Source organism: Entelurus aequoreus, linkage group LG26 (genome assembly GCF_033978785.1).
Source record: "Entelurus aequoreus isolate RoL-2023_Sb linkage group LG26, RoL_Eaeq_v1.1, whole genome shotgun sequence".
Taxonomy (NCBI): domain Eukaryota; kingdom Metazoa; phylum Chordata; class Actinopteri; order Syngnathiformes; family Syngnathidae; genus Entelurus; species Entelurus aequoreus.
Genome location: NC_084756.1, coordinates 20,146,184 through 20,171,892, shown reverse-complemented (window position 1 = coordinate 20,171,892; position 25,709 = coordinate 20,146,184). Strand labels below are relative to the sequence as shown.

The 25,709-nt window shown below is 36.7% G+C and overlaps 1 protein-coding gene across 4 annotated transcripts in view; it reads right to left on the bottom strand.

Moving 5' to 3' along the window:
- megf6b (multiple EGF-like-domains 6b) overlaps positions 1 to 25,709 on the bottom strand; it is a 209,637-nt gene that overhangs the window by 169,052 nt on the left and 14,876 nt on the right. For all 4 annotated transcript variants that reach the window (XM_062038216.1, XM_062038215.1, XM_062038214.1 and 1 more), the window contains 2 exons: positions 25,081 to 25,215; positions 18,875 to 18,984 (listed from right to left, as the gene is read on the bottom strand). In XM_062038216.1, coding sequence (XP_061894200.1) covers positions 18,875 to 18,984; positions 25,081 to 25,215 — 245 coding nt within the window. The remainder of the gene's footprint in view (positions 1 to 18,874; positions 18,985 to 25,080; positions 25,216 to 25,709) is intronic.

Genomic DNA, 25,709 nt, shown 5'->3' with positions numbered 1-25,709 from the left:
AGTGTGCACTTTGAATCAAACTTTATTGACGTGAAGTTGCATATATTTACGTTATATGTTTTAATTGCTGATGCGTTTTAATTGATTTTTAAATGCGCCAGAAAATAACCCGTTTTGTATGTGAATTGTGAATTATATTTATATAGCGCTTTTTCTCTAGTGACTCAAAGCGCTTTTACATAGTGAAACCCAATATCTAAGTTATATTTAAACCAGTGTGGGTGGCACTGGGAGCAGGTGGGTAAAGTGTCCTGCCCAAGGACACAACGGCAGTGACTAATATGGCGGAAGCGGGGATCGAACCTGGAACCCTCAAGTTGCTGGCACGGCCGCTCTGCCAACCGCCCCCAAATACTGTTGATGTGATTCAATGCACAGTAGGGCGTAAATGTGTTTCTGTATAGTATTTCTGCAGAAATGGTAGGTGGTGACATCAATGAAGGGATTTTGAGAGGTAATCATTGAAGTCGGACAACACTGAAGGCCTAGGTGGGAAACGCACGGCCCACCACTGTAAGTACCCATATGTTGGAATGACTTGAAAGTTCTCAAACAGCTCAATGTGCTTTACAAAACACTATGACTTTACGATGTTAAAAGTTCGATACACACTTTTAGGAGACTGACAAGTGTGTAGAATTTTTAGCAAGATTGGTTAAAAATTGGGCCCCTGTCAAGCAAAACATTTTTGCAGGTGAACGGTGGAACTTAGCAACTAACTCTGAGGATTTGTCTAATTATTATAACATTTTCAGGATATTTGTATTACATGTAGGCCAGCGTGTTGTCCAAAAAAGCTTAAGTATTGCCAGTTTTGGCACATTATGTGTGTTTTAAGACTGTCCATCCAGTTCTACAATTAAAAACACATTACTTCTGTCAGAAAATAATGACAACATTAGTTTTTGACATGACTACCATCATTGGTAAAGTAAGGGCCGTGTAAATACTAAAAAGCATTGGGTATGGTCAGGGAGCATGTCGATTGGCTTGTAAGGATGTCAAATCCAAAGAATTTAAGCGTGAGACACATTGAAGGCCGGAACACGTGAACCCCACCTCTGAGGTGGAGCGTCACATTCCATACACTCACATTAATCGTGACAGTCCAGCAGCATGTAAAAGGCCAGACAGGGAGTGTGAGCAATGTGCAGGTACAGGACACACGCTAGAACAGACCTGGGCATTCTGCGGCCCGCGGGCCGCATCCGGCCCTTTGTGCGTCCCTGTCCGGCCCGCGTGAGGCCAATTATAAATTACAAAATAAATTTTAAAAAGTATCTATGTCGAGTGTGCAATACAACGGTGCTGCTTTTGTTTTGAAAATCGTTATTTGTATTACTTCCGTGTGGACGTATGCGTGTGCGTGAGTGAATGTGAACAACTGCAATTACAAAATAAAGTTGAAAAAACATCTATGTCCTGCGCGCAATACAACTGTGCTGCTTTTATTTTGAAAAGTATTATTTAAGGGCGTGTGTCCGTGTGCAACCTGCGAGTGAAGGTGCACATGCAGCGACAAGTGATGCACGGTTTACACCCGAGACGCTAAAAAGAGAAAAGTTGATGAGGAATGCCGTGTTTTCAACAAGACATGAACTGCAAAGCAACGTTCCCTCTAAGGTGCGTGCCTGCGCAATTGCGCACTGCTCAAGCGTCCGCTGCGCGCAGCAAGTATATGCCGCGCACCAAATCAAATCCCATCTGAATTCTAAACAAAATAAACATATTTATTCTATGGAATTTTGCAATGCAACTTTGAGTGACAGTGACAACAAACGGCCCTAATGGTGTTCGTCAACACTGTTTACAACACCGTTCAATTGAACACCGTTCAATTATTGTAACGTCTATCGAGATGCTTCGAGGACAGGAATTATATCGATCACTTTATTGAGCAAAACTGTTTATATTCGGACATAACCACAGCAAAAACATGAGTAAAACAATTCTATCTCGAAAAACTAGTCATTTTCTGCCGTACAAACCAGGCCAAAACCAACTTGTCATCTGTCACCAACACGCATAGCACTAAACCACTGGTGCGTTTATGGCCACACAAAAAGTCGGACAACTCAAACACCACACAAAGTTACGCTATGACTCCTCAGTCATACGTGTGCTTATTTTACTGTCATTTATTATTAATGTTAATTTATTTATATTAGTCATGGAATGCTGTTACACACACTATGTTGAAGTATTACTATTATTATTAATTATTATTATTATTATTATTATTTATCTTACGGTATATATCAAAAATAATATTGAGCAAAATTTAATTGAAATATTGTCGATGTGGCCCTCCAGCAGTGCTCGGGTAGCTCATGCGGCCCCCGGTAAAAATTAATTGCCCACCCCTGCGCTAGAATGTACTGGATGTCCTTCCAGTCTGTCATGTTCATACCATTGATGCCTATCGTGGTTGGAAGCAGCTAGTGGAAGTGGGGGGGAAACGCGGTTTAGCTCATGGCCGCCGGAATTTTAAGGTCAGCCCTCCCTAACATGATTGATAAAAGGAAGCAGCTTCTGTCAAGATGTGCATTTTGTTGAAACTCATCTGCCGTCAATGCTGCCATTTATTGGCCATACGTGGTCATATAATCAAGAAACAGGCTGTCCTCACTCAGGTCCGCACGGACCTGGAGGGGGCGTGCCTTAAGTCCGGCTGGAAATCGGGAGAAATTCGGGAGAATGGTTGTCCCGGGAGATTTTCGGGAGAGGCACTGAAATTAGGGAGTCTCACGGAAAATTTGGGAGGGTTGGCAAGTGTGATTCAAGGAAAAAGGTCTGTAATACGCGTAATTGGGTCCCATTAGTAAATTATTCACAACTAGATGAAGCAATTCCTGAAGGAAGTGCGTGTGAATGCTCCAATGCTGAAGTTGAACTGAAATCATGGAATTCTTTTAGAATTGTTGAAGTAGAGCACACTATTCCCACTCAGGCTGAATATTTTGAAGTTGGAACAGTTTGAATCAGATGAAAAATGTGGGTGTTGTGGAACTTTGAAGAATGTCCCAATGATTTCAATGGGAATTTCGGGAAAAGCGGGAATTTTTTGGAAAATGGCAAATAACTTCAATGGTCCGAATGAGTTGAAATGGTTGGTGTTGGAATTTTTCAAATCGGTCGAAAAATGTTGAAGTAGTAACATGTTGAAATGAGAAATGGTATCACGGAATTCCTGGAATTTCGGGAAAACTGGGAATTTTCACAGTTCAAGAAACAAATGTGTTTTTTATCCTGATTAAGAGGAAAGTGTTGACGATGGAACGGTTAAAGTGGGTTGAAAAATGTGGAAGGAGTAGTTGCCAGAAAAAAGGGTGGAAATAGGGATTTGGAAAACCAGGAATTCAGGAAAATCCTGGTATTTTTTTGAACTTGTAAAAATGATAGTTTGAATTTCCAGGATGGTGGAATGTGTTGAAGGTGGAATGGTTAAAGTGGGTTGAAAAATGTGGAAGGAGTAGTTGCCAGAAAAAAGGGTGGAAATAGGGATTTGGAAAACCAGGAATTCAGGAAAATCCTGGTATTTTTTTGAACTTGTAAAAATGATAGTTTGAATTTCCAGGATGGTGGAATGTGTTGAAGGTGGAATGGTTAAAGTGGGTTGAAAAATGTGGAAGGAGTAGTTGCCAGAAAAAAGGGTGGAAATAGGGATTTGGAAAACCAGGAATTCAGGAAAATCCTGGTATTTTTTTGAACTTTTAAAAATGATAGTTTGAATTTCCAGGATGGTGGAATGTGTTGAAGGTGGAATGGTTAAAGTGGGTTGAAAAATGTGGAAGGAGTAGTTGCCAGAAAAAAGGGTGGAAATAGGGATTTGGAAAACCAGGAATTCAGGAAAATCCTGGTATTTTTTTGAACTTTTAAAAATGATAGTTTGAATTTCCAGGATGGTGGAATGTGTTGAAGGTGGACTGGTTAAAGTGGGTTGAAAAATGTGGAAGGAGTAGTTGCCAGAAAAAAGGGTGGAAATAGGGATTTGGAAAACCAGGAATTCAGGAAAATCCTGGTATTTTTTTGAACTTGTAAAAATGATAGTTTGAATTTCCAGGATGGTGGAATGTGTTGAAGGTGGAATGGTTAAAGTGGGTTGAAAAATGTGGAAGGAGTAGTTGCCAGAAAAAAGGGTGGAAATAGGGATTTGGAAAACCAGGAATTCAGGAAAATCCTGGTATTTTTTTAACTTTTAAAAATGAAGGTTTGAATTTCCAGGATGGTGGAATGTGTTGACGATGGAACGGTTAAAGTGGGTTGAAAAATGTGGAAGGAGTAGTTGCCAGAAAAAAGGGTGGAAATAGGGATTTGGAAAACCAGGAATTCAGGAAAATCCTGGTATTTTTTTGAACTTGTAAAAATGATAGTTTGAATTTCCAGGATGGTGGAATGTGTTGAAGGTGGAATGGTTAAAGTGGGTTGAAAAATGTGGAAGGAGTAGTTGCCAGAAAAAAGAGTGGAAATAGGGATTTGGAAAACCAGGAATTCAGGAAAATCCTGGTATTTTTTTTAACTTTTAAAGATGATAGTTTGAATTTCCAAGATGGTGGAATGTGTTGAAGGTGGAATGGTTAAAATGGGTTGAAAAATGTGGAAGGAGTAGTTGCCAGAAAAAAGGGTGGAAATAGGGATTAGGAAAACCAGGAATTCTGGAAAATCCTGGTATTTTTTTTAACTCTTAAAAATGATAGTTTGAATTTCCAGGATGGTGGAATGTGTTGAAGGTGGAATGGTTAAAGTGGGTTGAAAAATGTGGAAGGAGTAGTTGCCAGAAAAAAGGGTGGAAATAGGGATTTGGAAAACCAGGAATTCAGGAAAATCCTGGTATTTTTTTGAACTTGTAAAAATGATCGTTTGAATTTCCAGGATGGTGGAATGTGTTGAAGGTGGAATGGTTAAAGTGGGTTGAAAAATGTGGAAGGAGTAGTTGCCAGAAAAAAGGGTGGAAATAGGGATTTGGAAAACCAGGAATTCAGGAAAATCCTGGTATGTTTTTGAACTTTTAAAAATGATAGTTTGAATTTCCAGGATGGTGGAATGTGTTGAAGGTGGAATGGTTAAAGTGGGTTGAAAAATGTGGAAGGAGTAGTTGCCAGAAAAAAGGGTGGAAATAGGGATTAGGAAAACCAGGAATTTAGGAAAATCCTGGTATTTTTTCGAAGTTGTAAAAATGATCGTTTGAATTTCCAGGATGGTGGAATGTGTTGAAGGTGGAATGGTTAAAGTGGGTTGAAAAATGTGGAAGGAGTAGTTGCCAGAAAAAAGGGTGGAAATAGGGATTTGGAAAACCAGGAATTCAGGAAAATCCTGGTATTTTTTTGAACTTTTAAAGATGATAGTTTGAATTTCCAAGATGGTGGAATGTGTTGAAGGTGGAATGGTTAAAGTGGGTTGAAAAATGTGGAAGGAGTAGTTGCCAGAAAAAAGGGTGGAAATAGGGATTAGGAAAACCAGAAATTCAGGAAAATCCTGGTATTTTTTTTAACTTTTAAAAATGATAGTTTGAATTTCCAGGATGGTGGAATGTGTTGAAGGTGGAATGGTTAAAGTGGGTTGAAAAATGTGGAAGGAGTAGTTGCCAGAAAAAAGGGTGGAAATAGAGATTAGGAAAACCAGGAATTCAGGAAAATCCTGGTATTTTTTTGAACTTGTAAAAATGACAGTTTGAATTTCCAGGATGGTGGAATGTGTTGAAGGTGGAATGGTTTGAATCGGTTGAAAAATGTGAAAATGGTAGAAGTTTGAAAAACGGCCAATTCATTCTGAATGGGAAAAATGTCCCGGAAAACCTGGAATTCTGGGAAATCTGGGATTTTTTGCAATTTTTCAACGGAAAGCCCGCGTTTCCCGGATAGGCTGAACAGTTTGAAGTTGGAACGGTTTGAATCGGGTGAAAAATGTGGAAGGTGGAGCGCGGCAAAATCTGAAGAAGAAGAAGAAGTTTAATAAATAGATGAATTTTGGTGTAGAAAACCATACGTGTGAATGCTTTGGAGCATTCACACAGCAATTGCCAACTTTTAGCCAAAACATCCACTTGTCATCACATTTCAGACAAGGGCTGAACAGTTGGAAGCATCCAGACGGTTTCACCTCACAGCACCATCTTTTTTTTAAGCGTCTCGCCCCCCATCCCGCGTCCTATATGCTGCTTAATCTTCACTGAATCCAGTGGGGCTAAAGGCCCTCCACTACAAAGACACCTTCTCCACTGAGGATTAGAAGGCACACAAAGCAGGGCCAGCGACTCTTGCTGAGCCGCTAAAAAGCCCCGAAAAGCAGGTGTCACCGCTGGGAGGAGCACATCAGCACAGTGTTTGTTTAGGCTCCGTCCATCGGAGTGCGGCCCAGACGGGGGCCACTTTCTGCAGACTAGAGGAGTCACGCTCAGGGGCTCCGTTTAGGTCCAACGCTGCACTTTGTGGCTAAGGAATCATGTTTAGCTACACAGTGGAATGTGTCACTCTAAAAAAAAAAAGTTATTTTGAAAGTATGAGATTAATTTTGACATGTTGCTTTAGGGCAGTGCTTCTTAATTATTTTCAGTTACACCCCCTTAGGAAGAAGAAAATAAATAGTTAAATTGTGTGAATGCTCCAAAGCAGTGGTCCCCAACCTTTTTGTACTTGCGGACCGGTCAATGCTTGAAAATTTGTCCCACGGACCGGGGGGGAGTAGTACATTTTTGTATTTTTGTATTTTTTATTTATTTTTGTCATAAAGAAATACAATCATGTGTGCTTACGGACTGTATCCCTGCAGACTGTATTGATTTATATTGATATATAATGTATATATTGTGTTTTTTATGTTGATTTTATAAAAAAAATAAAACAATAAAAAAATTAAAAAATATATTTTTTATTTCTTGTGCGGCCGCGGCCCGGTACCAATCGGTCCACGAACCGGTACCGGGCTGCGGCCCGGTGGTTGGAGACCACTGCTCCAAAGCATTCACACATATTGTTTTCTACACCAAAATTAATCTATTTATTCAACTTCTTCAACTTCAATTTATTCTTCTTCTCCAGATTTTGGCGCGCTCTACCTTCCACATTTTTCACCCGATTCAAACCGTTCCAACTTCAAACTGTTCAGCCTATTCGAACCTATTTTTTTAACTGGAAAAATTCCAGATTTTCCCGAAATTCCAGGAATTTTGTAGTACCATTTCTCAATTCGACATGTTACTACTTCAACATTTATCGACCGATTTTAAAAATTTCAACACAAACCATTCAGACCATTCAAGTTTTTTACCATTTTCCAAAAAAATCCCTCTTTTCCCGAAATTCCCAATTTTTCCTGAAATTCCCATTGAAATCAATGGGACATTTTTCAAAGTTCCACAATTCCCACATTTTTCACCCGATTCAAACCTTTCCAACTTCAAACTGTTCAGCCTATTCGAGAATCGCGGGCGTTCCCTTGACAAACTGCAAAAATTCCCAGAATTCCAGGTTTTCCAGGACATTTTTCCCATTCAAAATGAATTGGGCATTTTTCAAACTTTCCCGATTTCCACATTTTTTAACCAGCAATGACAAAACTGTTACAAAACTGTTACTACTTCAACATTTTTTGACCGATTAAAACAATTCCAACACCAACCAGTTTAGCTCATTCAGGACATTTATGCTCCTAATCATTTTGAAATAAATCCCACTTTTCCCAAATTTTCCCAGAATTCCAGGTTTTCCAGGACATTTTTCCCCATTCAAAATGAATTGGCCATTTTTCAAACTTTCACGATTTCCACATTTTTTAACCTATTCAAACCATTCCACCTTAAACATATTCCACCATTCTGTAAATTTAAACCATCAATTTTTTAAGTTAAAAAAAATTCCAGGATTTTCCAGAATTCCTGCTTTTCCAAAGCCCCATTTCCACCCGTTTTTCTGGCAACCACTCCTTCCACATTTTTCAACGCATTTCAACCGTTCCACCGTCAAAACATTCCTCTTAATCAGGACCAAAAAAAAGTAGTTTTTTTTAACTGGAAAAATTCCAGATTTTCCCGAAATTCCAGGAATTTTGTAGTACCATTTCTCAATCCAACATGTTACTACTTCAACATTTATCGACCGATTTTAAAAATTTCAACACCAACCATTCAAACCATTCAAGTTTTTTTTTACCATTTTCCAAAAAATTCCCTCTTTTCCCGAAATTCCCAATTTTTCCTGAAATTCCCATTGAAATCAATGGGACATTTTTCAAAGTTCCACAATTCCCACATTTTTCACCCGATTCAAACCTTTCCAACTTCAAACTGTTCAGCCTATTCGAGAATCGCGGGCGTTCCCTTGACAAACTGCAAAAATTTCCAGAATTCCAGGTTTTCCAGGACATTTTTCCCATTCAAAATGAATTGGCCATTTTTCAAACTTTCCTGATTTCCACATTTTTTAACCAGCAATGACAAAACTGTTACAAAACTGTTACTACTTCAACATTTCTTGACCGATTTAAACAATTCCAACACCAACCAGTTCAGCTCATTCAGGACATTCATGCTCCTAATCTTTTTAAAATAAATCCCACTTTTCACAAATTTTCCTAGAATTCCAGGTTTTCCAGGACATTTTTCCCCATTCAAAATGAATTGGCCATTTTTCAAACTTTTACGATTTCCACATGTTTTAACCTATTCAAACCATTCCACCTTCAACATATTCCGCCATTCTGTAAATTTAAACCATCATTTTTTTAAGTTAAAAAAAATTTCAGGATTTTCCTGAATTCCTGCTTTTCCAAAGCCCTATTTCCACCCGTTTTACTGGCGACTACCCCTTCCACATTTTTCAAGGCATTTCAACCGTTCCACCGTCAAAACATTCCTCTTAATCAGGACAAAAAAACAAAGTTGTTTTTTGAACTGGAAAAATTCCCGGTTTTCCCGAAAGTCCAGGAATTCCATAGTACCATTTCTCAATTCAATATGTTACTACTTCAACATTTATCGACCGATATTAAAAATGTCAAAACCAATCATTTCAACTCATTTAGACCATTTAAGTTTTTTACCATTTTCCAAAAAATTCCCTCTTCTCCCGAAATTCCCAATTTTTCCTGAAATTCCCATTGAAATCAATGAGACATTTTTCAAAGTTCCACAATTCCCACATTTTTCATCTGATTCAAACCGTTCCAACTTCAAAATATTCAACCTGTTCAGGAATTGTGTGCTCTACTTCAACAATTCTAACAAAAATACCCAGATTTCCCATAATTCCTTTTTTTTTTTTTGCATTATCCCGATTCAATATGATTTATCCATTTTTCAAACTTCCACAATTCCCACATTCTTCAACCGATTCAAACCATTCCACCTTCAACAGATTCAACTCATCCTGGACATTCAAACTACCATTTTCCACATTCAACAAATCTCCAGGAATTCCTGTTTTTTTTCTAATCCTATTTTCAACCTTTTTCATCGACTACTCCTTTTCCTTTTTTCATCCCATTTCAACCGTTCCACTGTCAAAACATTTTTCTTAGTCAGGACAAAATACCAAGTTGGTTTAGGAACTAGAAACATTCCCGGTTTTCCCGAAATTCCATAATACCATTTCTCAATTTAAAAAACTGTTACTACTTCAACATTTCTTGACCGATTTAAACAATTCCAACACCAACCAATTCAGCTCATTCAGGACATTCATGCTCCTAATCATTTTTTTTTAAATCCCACTTTTCCCAAATTTAATTCCTGGAAGTTCCCATTAAAATGAATGGGACATTTTTCTAAGTTGCACAATTCCCACATTTTTCAACCTATTCAAACCATTCCAAGGTCAACACATTCCACTCATCCTGGAAATTCAAAGTAACACTTTCCCAAGTTCCAAACCAAATTCCGGTTTTCCTGGAAATTCAAACTCTTCAACATTAAAACCATTTCAGCGTTTAAAGCATTTCAACATTCAAACCATTTCTACATTCATCCTAGATCCCATTAGCATTTCAGTTCAGCATCAGCTTTTCAACATTCAAACTATTCTTACATTCATACTACATTCTGTCAGCATTTCACTTCAACTTCAGCATTGGAGCATTCACACGCAATTCCTTCAGGAATTGCATCTTTGAGTTTGTCTATAAAATTGATAGAGCAATTGCAGCAAGTGATATAACGTTTTTTGCAATGGGCAATGTGGGCAATCTGAGAGGGAATACACACACACACACACACACACACACACACACACACACACACACACACACACACACACACACACACACACACACACACACACACACACACACACACACACACACACACACACACACACACACAAAAAGATCAAAACAAAACTCATCAGTGTTCTAGACCAGTGGTCCCCAACCACCGTTCCGTGGATCGATTGGTACCGGGCCGCACAAGACATTTATTTAAAAAAAAACAAAAAAAAAACTCATTCACACTCTTTCGCACAAAAGGGTTGTTTCTTTCTGTTATTCATATTTCTGGTTCCTACATTATATATCAATATAGATCAATACAGTCTGCAGGGATACAGTCCGTAAGCACACATAATTGTATTTTTTTATGACAAAAAATATATAAAAAATACATACCACCCCAGACATTGACTGACTGCGGGCTGCACAGGTGACTTTAATGAGCTCAAAGGGGTGGAGGGTGGGTGAATAGTTGTGGGGTAAAGGTGGACTTTTTTTAAGGTAGACTGACAGCTCTTTGAGACTCATAATTCTTGCTGATTCTCATGTGTGCAAATACTTATGAACCCCAGTAACATACAAATAAATCATAAAAAAATCATACAATGTGATTTCCGGATTTTTCTTTTTAGATTATGTCTCTAACAGTGGAAATACATCTACGGTGAACATTTCAGACCTCTCCCTAATATCTAAGTGGGAGAACTTGCAAAATTGCTTGGTGTGCAAATACTTGTGGAACTCACTGTAAAGACCACCCATGACCACACTGGACCATTTCCTTTATTTGGGCCACTTGCACGTTGCTACCTCTGCCAAGGCCACAAAGGGAGGCCAGTTCCTATTCAGAAGGACAAACTAAAGGAGCCACAAAGCTATTGTTGCTATCAATCAACGAAATTAGTGACTTCCACTGTGGACTGAACCTGTCCATCCTCTCTCTCCGAGGACTTAACTCATTCACTAGTCTTTGAACGATGCTTCAAACGCTGGAGTGGAGGAAGTCGCCATCTCAAGAGTCAAGAGCTCTTTAACTCGTCTTCAGAAGAGATGAGCCATCAAGACAAATTAGAGACGTCTCCAAAAACACACCAGAGTCATCGAGGACACTGCACTATGACCCCTTGTGTTTACTAGAAACATCCAGTAAGTATTAGTCCTGTCTCTAAATGTTTGTGGACAACATTGCATAATATAGTATTAATTGTAAAGTAAGATCAAAGTTTAAATCTTTAATTTACGTCATAACGTTACAACAAAAAAACATTTTGGTGGGGAAAAATAATATTTTTTAGATTGAGTATTGGCATCTTTTTTAATACAAAAATATTGTTTATATATCATATAGTATTTTCCCGATACCAATATTTAAGTACTTTTACCGGTACCAAAATGTATTTCGATACTTTTTTATACTTTTCTAAATAAGGGGGACCACAAAAATTGCATTATTGGCTTTATTTTAACAAAAAATCTGAGGGTACATTAAACATATGTTTCTTATTGCAATCGAAGAACAATCGTGTCCTTAAATAAAATATTGAACATACAAGACGACTTGTCTTTTAGTAGTAAGTAAACAAACAAAGGCTCCTAATTAGTCTGCTGACATATGCAGTAACATATTGTGTCATTTATCATTCTATTATTTTGTCAACATTGTTAAGGACAAGTGGTAGAAAATGAATTATTAATCTACTTGTTCATTTACTGTTAATATTTGCTTACTTTCTCTTTTAACATGTTTTATCTACACTTCTGTTAAAATGTAATAATCACTTATTCTTCTGTAGTTTGGATACTTTACATTAGTTTTGGATGATACCACAAATTTAGGTATCGATCTGATACCAAGTAGTTACAGGATCATAAATTGGTCATATTCAAAGTCCTCATGTGTCCAGGGACATATTTCCTGAGTTTATAAACATAATATAAATTTAAAAAAAAGGAAAAAACATTTTGTGACGATAAAAAATATCGATGAAATCATATTAGTATCGACTAGATACGCTCCTGTACTTGGCATCATTACAGTGGATGTCAGGTGTAGATCCACCAATGGCATTCGTTTACATTCAGGGTGCTAGCTTGTTTTTAGCGGTTAGCTATTGTATCCTACTACAGTGTGTAGTGAAGCATGTTTAGCTATTCCTTGTCCTGCAGGGATGATACTTGTAAGAAACTTACTTTATTTGTCACCATGGAGACGAGGATTAGTGATTTAGAAGTAGCTAAAACACTGCAGACTGCGAATGGACTTTAGCCGCTAGCTAGCTAGCCATGTCTTAAAATACCTCTTCCTGAGGGTGTTTCAGTGTTATAACTTCACCTTTATCGTCAGTTTTTCAGCCAAAATGCGTCCGTTTTCCCTTTTCTGTCTACAAACTGTGTCTGCTTGTAAGTACTCCATGATTGTGAGCTGCCGAACATGCTCCTCTGGTCGTAAAACCAGCAATGTCATGAGTATAGTACCGTTTTTGATTCATTAGTACCGGGATACTGTACCACTACCTGTAAACCGTACAACTCTAATATCATATAAAATAATAAATGTTTTTTAGAAATAAAAAAATGCCAGAAATAAAAGTTATAATTTTTAAATGTTTAAATTATTAGCCATAATAGTATAAGATTAAACTGATTATGTAAAAAAAGTAAAAGAAGGCATAAGGCAATATTTTTTTTATATAAAAAGTTGTGGTGTTGTAGGATTATCGTATATTAGATGAAAATTTAAATTTACAAGTTTCAAGTTTTATTTTTTTAAAGTCATAATATAACAAAAAAGTAATAATTTTGTACAAAAAAACAGCCAAATTAGTAATATTTTTAGATGAATTAATATTTAATATTACAATGTTACCAAAATATTTTTTACAAAATATTTAGGAAAAGGAAATATTTAGGGAAGGAAAAGGCTATTCCATTTATTTAAGTTACAATATTGCAAGGTTTTTCTTTATATAGTCTTTTCAATCAGATTAATCACATTTTGGAATTTGGATTAATCACGATTAATCACAGGTGATTACTCATGTGCATAATTAAAATTTGCTTAAGAAAAGACTATAGTATTTATACACAAATGCAATTTTATTGTCATAATGTCATCCAGGAACATTTTTGAACATTTACTTGAATGCGTGTCATTTATTTGCACAAACCTTGGTAACAGTTTTATTCAAAGTTTGTATTTTGGAGGGAAATTTGCCGGCGAGCAGACCAGTCGGAGTCTCCTCACTCATTGTTGTACTTACGTATGCGTATAACAGTTAAGGTAACTCCTTAATTTTGACAACCCTGGTTTTTGTTGCAAAAAAAGTCCTCCTATTACAAAATTAATATTTCTATCTCGGCTGCATTGCGCCTGAATGCAGCTGAGATAGGCTCCAGTGACCCCCCGCGACCCCGAAAGGGACAAGCGGTAGTAAATGGATGGATGGATGGATATTAAAAAATTAAAGTGGGATTTTTTTGCTGGGAAATTGTTTTTTAAGAGAAGTCGTAAATAAAGTATTATTCCAAAATAAAAGAGAATTGCAAAAACAAAGTAACCATTTGAAAATAATTAGTCGCAACATTACCAGACTAAACTAATATTGATGTATTAGTTCGTAAGGTAACACTATGAAAGGTAATGTCCGATGGAGGATAAAGAGGTTTAACTAATAACACATGTAACTGTTTCACCTTCAGACACTTGACAGCCTTTATTTATGTGCAGTGGACCTCCAGCCTGATTAGACCCTAAAGTGCCTCTCAATAACCACAGGTCATTTGCCTAATTACCTCACGCTGACCTTTTATGATAGAACACACACAGACTCAAGAAGACTCAGGCTAAAAGAAAAGGAAGCAAAAACTAGCCACAGAAAGCGTTCAACGTTTGCTTTCATTAGAGAGAAAATGCTGTTCAGTTTGTCCCTTCATAAAGTGCTAAGACATCTGTGGTCACTGACATAAAGTCCCATGCAAAGGAGCAGCCATCGTTGCGCGACAGGACGATAACCCCCTTGTTTGAATCAGGTCTTGATATACAATATCTAAAAATGAGTACAATCAGTTTGTTCACGGTATACATGCGACTATATCAGTGATGTGCGGTGATATGCACGCCATGTGAGGCATTGAAGTCTTTATTGGTTATTTTTAAACTTTAAATTCATATTTTTCTAATCAAATTAATCACACTTTTGAATTTGGATTAATCGCAATTAATCACAGATTATATATATATATATATATATATATATATATATATATATATATATATATATATATATATATATATATATATATATATATATATATATATATATATATATATATATATATATATATATATATATATATATATATAAAAATAAATAAATAAATAAATAAAAAATATATATACATACATCCATACGTGTATATATACACTACCGTTCAAAAGTTTGGGGTCACCCAAAGAATTTTGTGGAATAGCCTTCATTTCTAAGAACAAGAATAGAATGTCGAGTTTCAGATGAAAGTTCTCTTTTTCTGGCCATTTTGAGCGTTTAATTGACCCCACGAATGTGATGCTCCAGAAACTCAATCTGCTCAAAGGAAGGTCAGTTTTGTAGCTTCTGTAACGAGCTAAACTGTTTTCAGATGTGTGAACATGATTGCACAAGGGTTTTCTGATCATCAATTAGCCTTCTGGGCCAACGAGCAAACACATTGTACCATTAGAACACTGGAGTGATAGTTGCTGGAAATGGGCCTCTATACACCTATGTAGATATTGCACCAAAAAACAGACATTTGCAGCTAGAATAGTCATTTACCACACTAGCAATGTATAGAGTGTATTTCTTTAAAGTTAAGACTAGTTTAAAGTTATCTTCATTGAAAAGTACAGTGCTTTTCCTTCAAAAATAAGGACATTTCAATGTGACCCCAAACTTTTGAACGGTAGTGTACATACAAACATACATATGTGTATATATAGATAGATAGATAGATAGATAGATAGATAGATAGTACTTTATTGATTCCTTCAGTAGATACACACATACGTGCTATATATGTATACATTAATATATATATATACATATACATATATACACATTTATACATAAATACACATATATACATATATATACAGACATATATACACACATACACAAATATATACACACATATATATCTACACACATAAATACATATATACATATATATACAGACATACATACACCTATACACACATATATTCATATATACACACATATACATACACGTATATATACACACACATATATATACATGTGTATTTATATACACATATATTCACACATATATACATATATATATATATATATACACACATATATATATACACATACATATATATATATACATATATACACATGTATGTATATATGTGTATATATATATATGTGTATATATATATGTGCATATATATATATATATATATATATATATATATATATATATGCATATATATATATATATATATATATATATATATATATATATATATATATATATATATATATATATATATATATATATATATACACACCGTAATTTCCGGACTATAAGCCGCACCTGACTATAAGCCGCACCAGCTAAATTTAGGGGAAAATACAGATTGCTCCATATATAAGCCGCACCCGACTACAAGCCGCAGGATTTTGATGTGTAATTACCGTAGTATATAGGGGTTCCTGCTACCACGGAGGGGATTGTCGGGACAGAGATGACTGTTTGGGAACGTAAAGCGTCCCATTTATTAACTATAAATCTTTCAATCATTCAATCAAACTTTCACATCTTTGACATGGCGAACAGCATTCGTGCAGAGTACAAATAATACAACGGTGCAAAGTAATACAAAGTGCTCGCATGTACGTTATCAAAATAACCAGCCTACCGGTATATGAAAAGTCAGTCTTTAATCATTGTGGTCATCGTCTTCCTCCTGCGTACTAAAACCACCGAAATCCTCTTCGTCAGTGTCGGAGAAGAACTGGCCGTATATAAGCCGCACCCTTGTATAAGCCGCAGGGACCAGAACGAGGGGAAAAAGTAGCGGCTTATAGTCCGGAAATTACGGTATATATATATATACATATGTATATATATATATATATATATATATATATATATATATATATATGTATATATATATATATATACATATATATATACATATGTATATATATACATATATATATACATATATATATACATATGTATATATATACATATATATATACATATATATATACATATGTATATATATATATATATATACATATATATATATATATATATATATATACATATACATATATATATATATATATATATATATATACATATATATATATATATATATACATATATATATATATATATATACATATATATACATATATATATATATATATATATATATATATATATATATATATATATATATATATATATATATATATATATATATATATATATATATATATATATATATATATATATACATATGTATATATATATACACACATATGTATATATATGTACATATGTATATATATATATATGTATACCGTATTTTTCGGACTATAAGTCGCTCCGGAGTATAAGTCGCACTGGCCGAAAATGCATAACAAAGAAGGAAAAAAACATATAAGTCGCACTGGAGTATAAGTCGCATTTTTGGGGGAAATTTATTTGATAAAACCCAACACCAAGAATAGACATTTGAAAGGCAATTTAAAATAAATAAAGAATAGTGAACAACAGGCTGAATAAATGTACGTTATATGAGGCATAAATAACCAACTGAGAACGTGCCTGGTATGTTAACGTAACATATTATGGTAAGAGTCATTCAAATAACTAAAACATATAGAACATGCTATACGTTTACCAAACAATCTGTCACTCCTAATCGCTAAATCCCATGAAATCTTATACGTCTAGTCTCTTACGTGAATGAGCTAAATAATATTATTTGATATTTTACGGTAATGTGTTAATAATTTCACACATAAGTCGCTCCTGAGTATAAGTCTGCGACTTATAGTCCGAAAAATACGGTATACATGTGTGTATATATATGTATATATACATATATGTGTGTGTGTGTACACACACACACACACACACACACACACACACACACACACACACACACACACACCACACACCACACACACACAAATGTTGTCTGTCTATCTGTGTTGGCCCTGTGATGAGGTGGCAACTTGTCCAGAGTGTACCCCGCCTTCCGCCCGAATGCAGCTGAGATAGGCTGCAGCGACCCCCCGCGACCCCGAAAGGGACAAGCGGTAGAAAATGGATGGATGGATGGGTCTTGGAGTTATGTTTATGTACCTTTTTTAAAGGCACTTTGCCCTTTTAGTAGACACTTCCTATGTATGCAAAGTATTGATAATAAGTAGAGATGTCCGATAATATCGGTCTGCCGATATTATCGGCCGATAAATGCGTTAAAATGTAATATCGGAAATTATCGGTATCGGTTTTTTATTATCAGTATCGTGTTTTGTTTTTTTGTTTGTTTTTTTTGTTTTTTTTTAATTAAATCCACATAAAAAACACAAGATACACTTACAATTAGTGCACCAACCCAAAAAACCTCCCTCCCCCATTTACACTCATTCACACAAAAGGGTTGTTTCTTTCTGTTATTAATATTCTGGTTCCTACATTATATATCAATATATATCAATACAGTCTGCAAGGGATACAGTCCGTAAGCACACATGATTGTGCGTGCTGCTGGTCCACTAATAATACTAACCTTTAACAGTTAATTTTACAAATGTTCATTAATTACTAGTTTCTATGTAACTGTTTTTATATTGTTTTACTTTCTTTTTTATTCAAGAAAATGTTTTTATTTATTTATCTTATTTTATTTTATTCATTTTTTAAAAAAGTACCTTATCTTCACCATACCATTAGGCATAATAATGTGTTAATTCCACGACTGTATATATCGGTTTGATATCGGTATCGGTAATTAAAGAGTTGGACAATATCGGCATATCGGATATCGGCAAAAAGCCATTATCGGACATCCCTAATAATAAGTAAATATAAATGTACAAAAGAGGCCCGAAGCGTTGACTTAGAAGGCTTTACCATAGCTGTATGGATGGTATGCAGGCGATGCGACGTGGCTCACTGGCTGTAAAATCCCATTAAAGAAGTGCAAAAGTAAGCTTATCCCAGAGGAGGAGAGCAACTGTTGGCCGCCATTAAATTTAGCTTTCTTTGTTCCGTGTGTGCGTAGCAGCAGGTGGCATCTCTAGGCTGACGTGATGACTACTAGTGGCGTAAAAACGAGAGTGCCCCGCTCAGAATGGCAACACGATACCCCAACTCATCACTGAACATGTGCTAATTGTATTACCATGAGTCAAATGAGCAAAAAACACAAAAAATAAAGTCAAATCTTTCCCCCACATGTGAAACGTGTACAACACGAGTCAACGTTTAGATACAGCTGACTGACAACATCTGCCGCTGTCTCTCTATAGGCCAAGGACCTCTTGACCCCTTTTGACCGCTCGTCTGAAAGGCTTTCAGGGTGAGGTCAAGCAGCCTTCCTCCTGCTGATGTCAGTACAAGCTTTTTAGTAAGCGCCAATACTCACGATAAAGGCAGCCTGCTTCTCCATTGAGCTGCGACCATCCATGGCAGCACTTGTAGACGGTCTGGTAATCGTGTCGGTACACTTGTCTGTACGCCGTGTAATACGCCGTCCTGGCGGCGTGAAGACAAAAGCAATCAAGAGTTGGTTCGGGAGAAGCAATATAACAATTAAAAAGTCATACAAAAGTCACAAGACATGACACAAAGGCCAATTTTTGGTTCAGTTAGACATGAGAGAAGTAGTGTCTTCTTAACAACCTAGTTTGTGTTCGTCTTAGGGGTTTAAAACATTTTTATTTATTTTATTTTTTTTTCATAATTTTAAACAAATAAAATGTTGATTGAAATAAAATATTTATGTTTTTTTACCTAGTGTTAAATCATTCATCAATCTTTACGTATTTTAAGAAATAAAACTTTTGTATGAAATGGTTTGTTTGAAATGTTTTAAAATTCATAAAATGTAATGTTAAATGAATATATATACATATGTATATTATGAATTGGGGGTTAAATCACCAAAAATGATTCCCAGGCGCGGCCATTGCTGCTGCTTACTGCTCCCCTCACCTCCCAGAGGGTGAACATGGGGATGGGTCAAATGCAGAGGTTAATTTCACCACACCTAGTGTGTGTGACAATCATTGGTACTTTTTTTTAACTTTATATAAAATTGTATCTAATTAAATACAGTAATTGCAACATATTTACAAAAATAGTTTAAAAATAATTAGAAACTGCATCATTAAAAACCAAAGGTAAATACCTCACTTGTAGGTTTGTTTGTTTTTTTGTTTGATTTGAAGTTCAGAAAATACGTTAATTCAAACATTTATTTTAGTATATTTAACTTTTAAATTGTGTAATTATAATTACCCTGTTAGCGTAATATATAATAACTTAGTTGTAAATGAATGTATCAATCTTAACATAATTTAAGGAATTTAAAACTATTCATTAAAATGCAGTATTGGAAACATTTTTAAATTAATATACACTACCGTTCAAAAGTTTGGGGTCACATTGAAATGTCCTTATTTTTGAAGGAAAAGTACTGTACTTTTCAATGAAGATAACTTTAAACTAGTCTTAACTTTAAAGAAATACACTCTATACATTGCTAATGTGGTAAATGACTATTCTAGCTGCAAATGTCTGGTTTTTGGTGCAATATCTACATAGGTGTATAGAGGCCCATTTCCAGCAACTATCACTCCAGTGTTCTAATGGCACAATGTGTTTGCTCATTGGCTCAGAAGGCTAATTGATGATTAGAAAACCCTTGTGCAATCATGTTCACACATCTGAAAACAGTTAAGCTCGTTACAGAAGCTACAAAACTGACCTTCTTTTGAGCAGATTGAGTTTCTGGAGCATCACATTTGTGGGGTCAATTAGACGCTCAAAATGGCCAGAAAAAGAGAACTTTCATCTGAAACTCGACAGTCTATTCTTGTTCTTAGAAATGAAGGCTATTCCACAAAATTGTTTGGGTGACCCCAAACTTTTGAACGGTAGTGTATATATATATATACTGTAGTTTTAATACATTTTTAGAAATACAAAAAAAAAACAATGCTACAAATTTAACTCACATCAAAATATTTTTGTACATTTGTTTATATGCCATCTATCCATTTTCAACCGCTTATCCCTCTCGGAGTGGAGCCTATCCCGGCTGCACTCCGACGGAAGGCGGCGTACACTCTGGACAAATCGCCATCTCCTGGCAGGGCCAACACATATAGACAGACAACATTCACACACTAGGGCCAATTTAGTGTTGCCAGTCAGCCTATTATAATAGATCTTTTTTTTTTACTAAGCTTTAAGTGATTTATTCAAAATAAAAAATGCATTTTTAAAATGTATTTTTCAATTTTAATTTAACCAATTTCATCAAGTTTTAAATATCTCAAATAGATAACTAAAAAGCAAAGTATAAGATATTATACTCTCAGCTATAAAATTATAAAATGATATTGTTGATTAGACTATGTCTGATATTTTTATTTTTAACAGTCCATATGCAGTATGTTGACAAGCATACTACAGATGGAAATTAGCATGGTGCTAAATCTGGTGCAGCCATCTTCTTAATGTAACTGCACATAAAGAAATACAAACAAACTTGGGTGGAGATGCCGCGCAAACGCCTCCTTTCTCAAATCCGTTTCTGTAAATGTGTCAGTTTGCACGTACTTTTCAGACATGCTAAATAAAGACGGAAAATAGTGCTCGTAGTTGAGTTTTATTTTTGATAAATCAAACTGCACGTGCAGAATAATTTAATTTGCATCTTCTCCTCCCAGGATTTGGGCTTTCTAATAATCGGCACATATTCTGAATATTCATGAATGGACTGCGCTCCTTATTCTGCTCACTAAAGAGACGCAATCCTCTGTGCAAAACTTCAGCAGATCAGTTTTGTTGTGCTATCAAGTTTGCACATGTTTTAGTACATTTAGTAGATCAGGTCTTAAGTGTATTTTAAAAAAGCTTAGTTCAGCAAACATTCAAGGAACAGTGCTTGTGTTTTGCTTTCCTTTAGCTTTTTTAGGGTTTTGATTGCAACATATTACAGAAAAAGAATTAGCCTCAACACAGCGTGCTGAAGACGAGAAGTAATAAATCATACGCACAGGAAGTCACACGTTGTCAGATGTTATCAAACTTAAGTTAGGCCCTGTCTACATTAAGTCGGATAACTCCTTAAACAAATAATTATTTAGCCTAAGCATCGTGTCAGCCACACTAAACCATCGTTTAAGGTTACCCTCCTTGGATAACTTTTTACATGGGTTAGTGTGCCATGTATTTCTGGAATCTCCAGCTCTTAGCATTGTATGGACTCATTGTTCGTTTACAAACTGAGTTCGGAGAGGAAGTGACACCAGAAAGACCGCGCCCCAGACAGGAAGTAACGTCAGAAAGAATGCGCCACAGCCATTTTCATAATAAAGCGATTTTGTAACTCGGAGCTAACCACTGGAAATATGGAGGCGAGTCATCAAGACATGCCCGTGTTTCTCCTTCCGTCTGTACAGACGCTTGTGGAAATCACACATGAATACCTTTAGAGAAGGAAACTCGCGATTGCAGCTATTCGGGATACAACACTTCTCAGACGGCTAGAGAATTTTCGAATGTCCAGGTCAGCTGTGATTCTACTTACCGAAAAACTTTGTCCATTTGTCGAAGGAGAGACACCGAGAATGTGGGCTCCCGTGGATGTGATAAAAAAGGTAGCGCGTGCTTTGTATTACCTGGCCGCCGAGGGAAGACTACGGAAAACAGCGAATGCTTTTGGACTGGCAAAGCAGACTGTATCAGTTATTGTCCGCCATGTATGTCCGCCATGTAAAGTCACCAAAAACAAATGGACAATGACGGTGAAGGCAAAAGACTGAGGAGTGTCCTGACCAGATATCTAGATCCCTAGATTGATTGATGTAAAACAGGGGTAGGTAACCTATGGCTCTCGAGCCAGATGTGGCTCTTTTGATGACTGCATCTGGCTCTCAGATAAACCTTAGCTGACATTGCTTAACACGATAAGTAATGAATAATTCCGCTGGTAATCGCAGTGTTAAAAATAACGCTCAAAATATAAAACATTCTCATGCATTTTAATCCATCCATCCGTGTTCTACCGCACCTGTTCAAGAAGTCGCATTAATGGTAAGAAGTATTTTATTTTATTAATGGTTAGCTTCAGCATAACAATGTTGTTAAAAAGAATACGAGACTTATTATACTCTAAAAATGTTGGTCTTACTTAAAAATGCACACATTTTGTATGGCTCTCGCGGAAATACATTTTAAAATATTTGGCTTTTATGGCTCTCTCAGTCAAAAAGGTTCCCGACCCCTGATGTAAAATGTTCTTTATCACATTGCTTACTTTCACGTGTCCATTAAAGATTTGATTAATGTATGATGTCTCAGGTGTGATTCACTACAATAGGGCCTCACAGCACACTGGATTCCAGTTAATTGAAATACCACAACACTAGATATTGTTCAGATAAGTTAAATTTAATTTAATAACTTGCACACAAATTAACACTGGAGGTGACTATGACGTGCGTACTAGGTCACATTGTGCCGGCGAACTGAGTGGGGTGGGGGGGTCTTAAACGACCATTGTGTGTGTGTGTGTGGACAAGGATAATCTTAGGTGGGATTTACAAGTTAAAGTTAAATTAAAGTACCAATGATAGTCACACACACACACTAGGTGTGGTGAAATGTGTCCTCTGCATTTGACCCATCCCCTTGTTCACCCCCTGGGAGGTGAGGGGAGCAGTGAGCAGCAGCGGTGGCCACGCCCGGGAATCATTTTTGGTGATTTAACCCCCAATTCCAACCCTTGATGCTGAGTGCCAAGCAGGAAGGTAATGGGTCCCATTTTTATAGTCTTTGGTATGACTCGGTCGGGGTTTGAACTCACAACCTACCGATCCCAGGGCAGACACTCTAACCCAGGGGTGTCAAACTCATTTTAGATCGGGGGCCACATGGAGAAACATCAACTCCCAAGTGGGCCGGACTGGTAAAATCACGGCACGATAACTTAAAAATAAAGACAACTTCAGATTGTTTTCTTTGTTTAAAAATAGAACAAGAACAAATCCTGTTTTTTTTTTGTTTTTTTTTACAATTACCTGTTGCCGTTAATAGTATAGATACTTTATTTGTTGTTATTTATATTTTCTGAATAAATTATGTAATAATGTTCATCAGTCAACTCACTGGTGTTAATGTCCAATCTATCAAGATAAAAAAATGCTATCAAAATCAAATTACAGTATGTTATTTATGTAGTTTGATCATTTTCCTTGACTGATACTGTCATAGGTGCCGATCTACATGGGTGCTCGGTGTGTGTGTATTAAAATACCGTGCGTTTGACACTCCTGACCTAGTGGTAGGCCAAAGAAACAATATTTTATCACAACATCCGGTTTCGGTTTCTAATTAAGAAGACCAAATTTTCGGTGCATCACTTGTCAATAGTGCCCAAATAATAGGCACTATTACACATGTTCAGTGGCCTTGTGGTTAGAGTGTCCGCCCTGAGATCGGTAGGTCGTGAGTTCAAACCCCGGCCGAGTCGTACCAAAGACTATAAAAATGGGACCCATTACCTCCCTGCTTGGCACTCAGCATCAAAGGTTGGAATTGGGGGTTAAATCACCAAAAATGATTCCTGAGCGCGGCCACCGCTGCTACTCACTGCTCCCCTCACCTCCCAGGAAGTGAACAAGGGGATGGGTCAAAAGCAGAGGACGAATTTCACCACACCTAGTGTGTGTGTGACAATCATTGGTACTTTAACTTTAATACAAAGAATTGCTATTGTGACATCCAGTGGACACATTTAGAACAGCAGTTTCTTTCATTCAAAAATTTCAGGTACATTTTCATACTTTGCAAACTCATCCCGCGGGCCGGATAAAATTGTCCGCGGGCCTGATCCGGCCCTCGGGCCGTACGTTTGACACCCCTGCTCTAACCACTAGGCCACTGAGTAGGTAGTAGGGGCCTTAGAGATATTTATTGTTTGTTTTTATTAACAATGATAAACTTATTTGTACACTAACAATGTTCAAATGAACTGTAGGGTTACAAAAGGATTAATGATGGTCACGGTTCGAATCTGGAAAACATTTTCTTTCTATTTCCAGTCCTTCTTGTATCTCCTATGACGCTATTGTTTCAGGACTAAAAGACTTCAAGTAAATTAAGATGATAGCGTTCCCTCTTGTCTAATAGATAGAAGATCTGAGTGTTCTGATCAAATGACCGGGAGGACTTTTATGTTGTAATTAGTCCTGCATTCAATTTGCAGACTGTCTCCTCTTTGGAGAACTGTCTCCCTGTCATTGCCACACCAGCACGTGGTCATTAGTACACATTGTGACAACATCTTTTGTTCCCAGCCAGTAATTGTAGCCTTCAAAGCCACCTTAAAAGCCAGGGTAAATAAAGCCAGACAAGCAAAGAAAGAAGCTGTGAGAAGCTTCCTCAATGACGTGTGTGGATGACTCCGGGAAGATGTTTCCACAGTCGGACCCTCCTGGTGGAATGTTGACTAGCGTGGAGACTTTTGTGTGTTTAATAGCCGGTTGGGGGCAGCGGGGGGCCACACCTTGCACTTAAGTGTAAGACGGCTGTCATTAGGGAAGGAGACTTTGTCCTCACCTCCTCTCGTATCCCATACACCACGACTGCCCCGCGCATCCCTGCTTCCACACTTTGACCATGCGCGTGAAGGCCTGCACACACGGCTGCCTCTGAGCCACCAGCATCATCTCCTGCTCCATGCACACGTTGGGCCTGCGAGGGGCAGAAGAAAAAAGATGTACTTAACGTGTCAAAGTGTGCAACAGATTTAGAGCGCTGATGGATGGCCCGGCTTGCGTAAGGCGGATATTTTACGAGGGCATCTTTTGTGCTGATCAGGTTTTTTTTTAGGTCATGAAGAGGATTCCTCATGACTCAACTCAAGAAGCTGTCGTCTTCAGTAGGATTTCAACTAAAATAATCCGCTCCAATAGATGGAAAAGTTATTCTGAACTACAAAACCCAAAACCAGTGAAGTTGGCACGTTGTGTAAATCGTAAATAAAAATTATTTGCAAATCCTTTTCAACATAATTCAATTGAATAGACTGCGAAGACAAGATACTTAACGTTCGAACTGGTAAACTTTGTTATTTTTTGCAAACATTAGCTCATTTGGCATTTGATGCCTGCAACATGTTTCAAAAAAAGTTGACACAAGTGGGGAAAACAGACTGAGAAAGTTGAGGAATGCTCATCAAACACTTA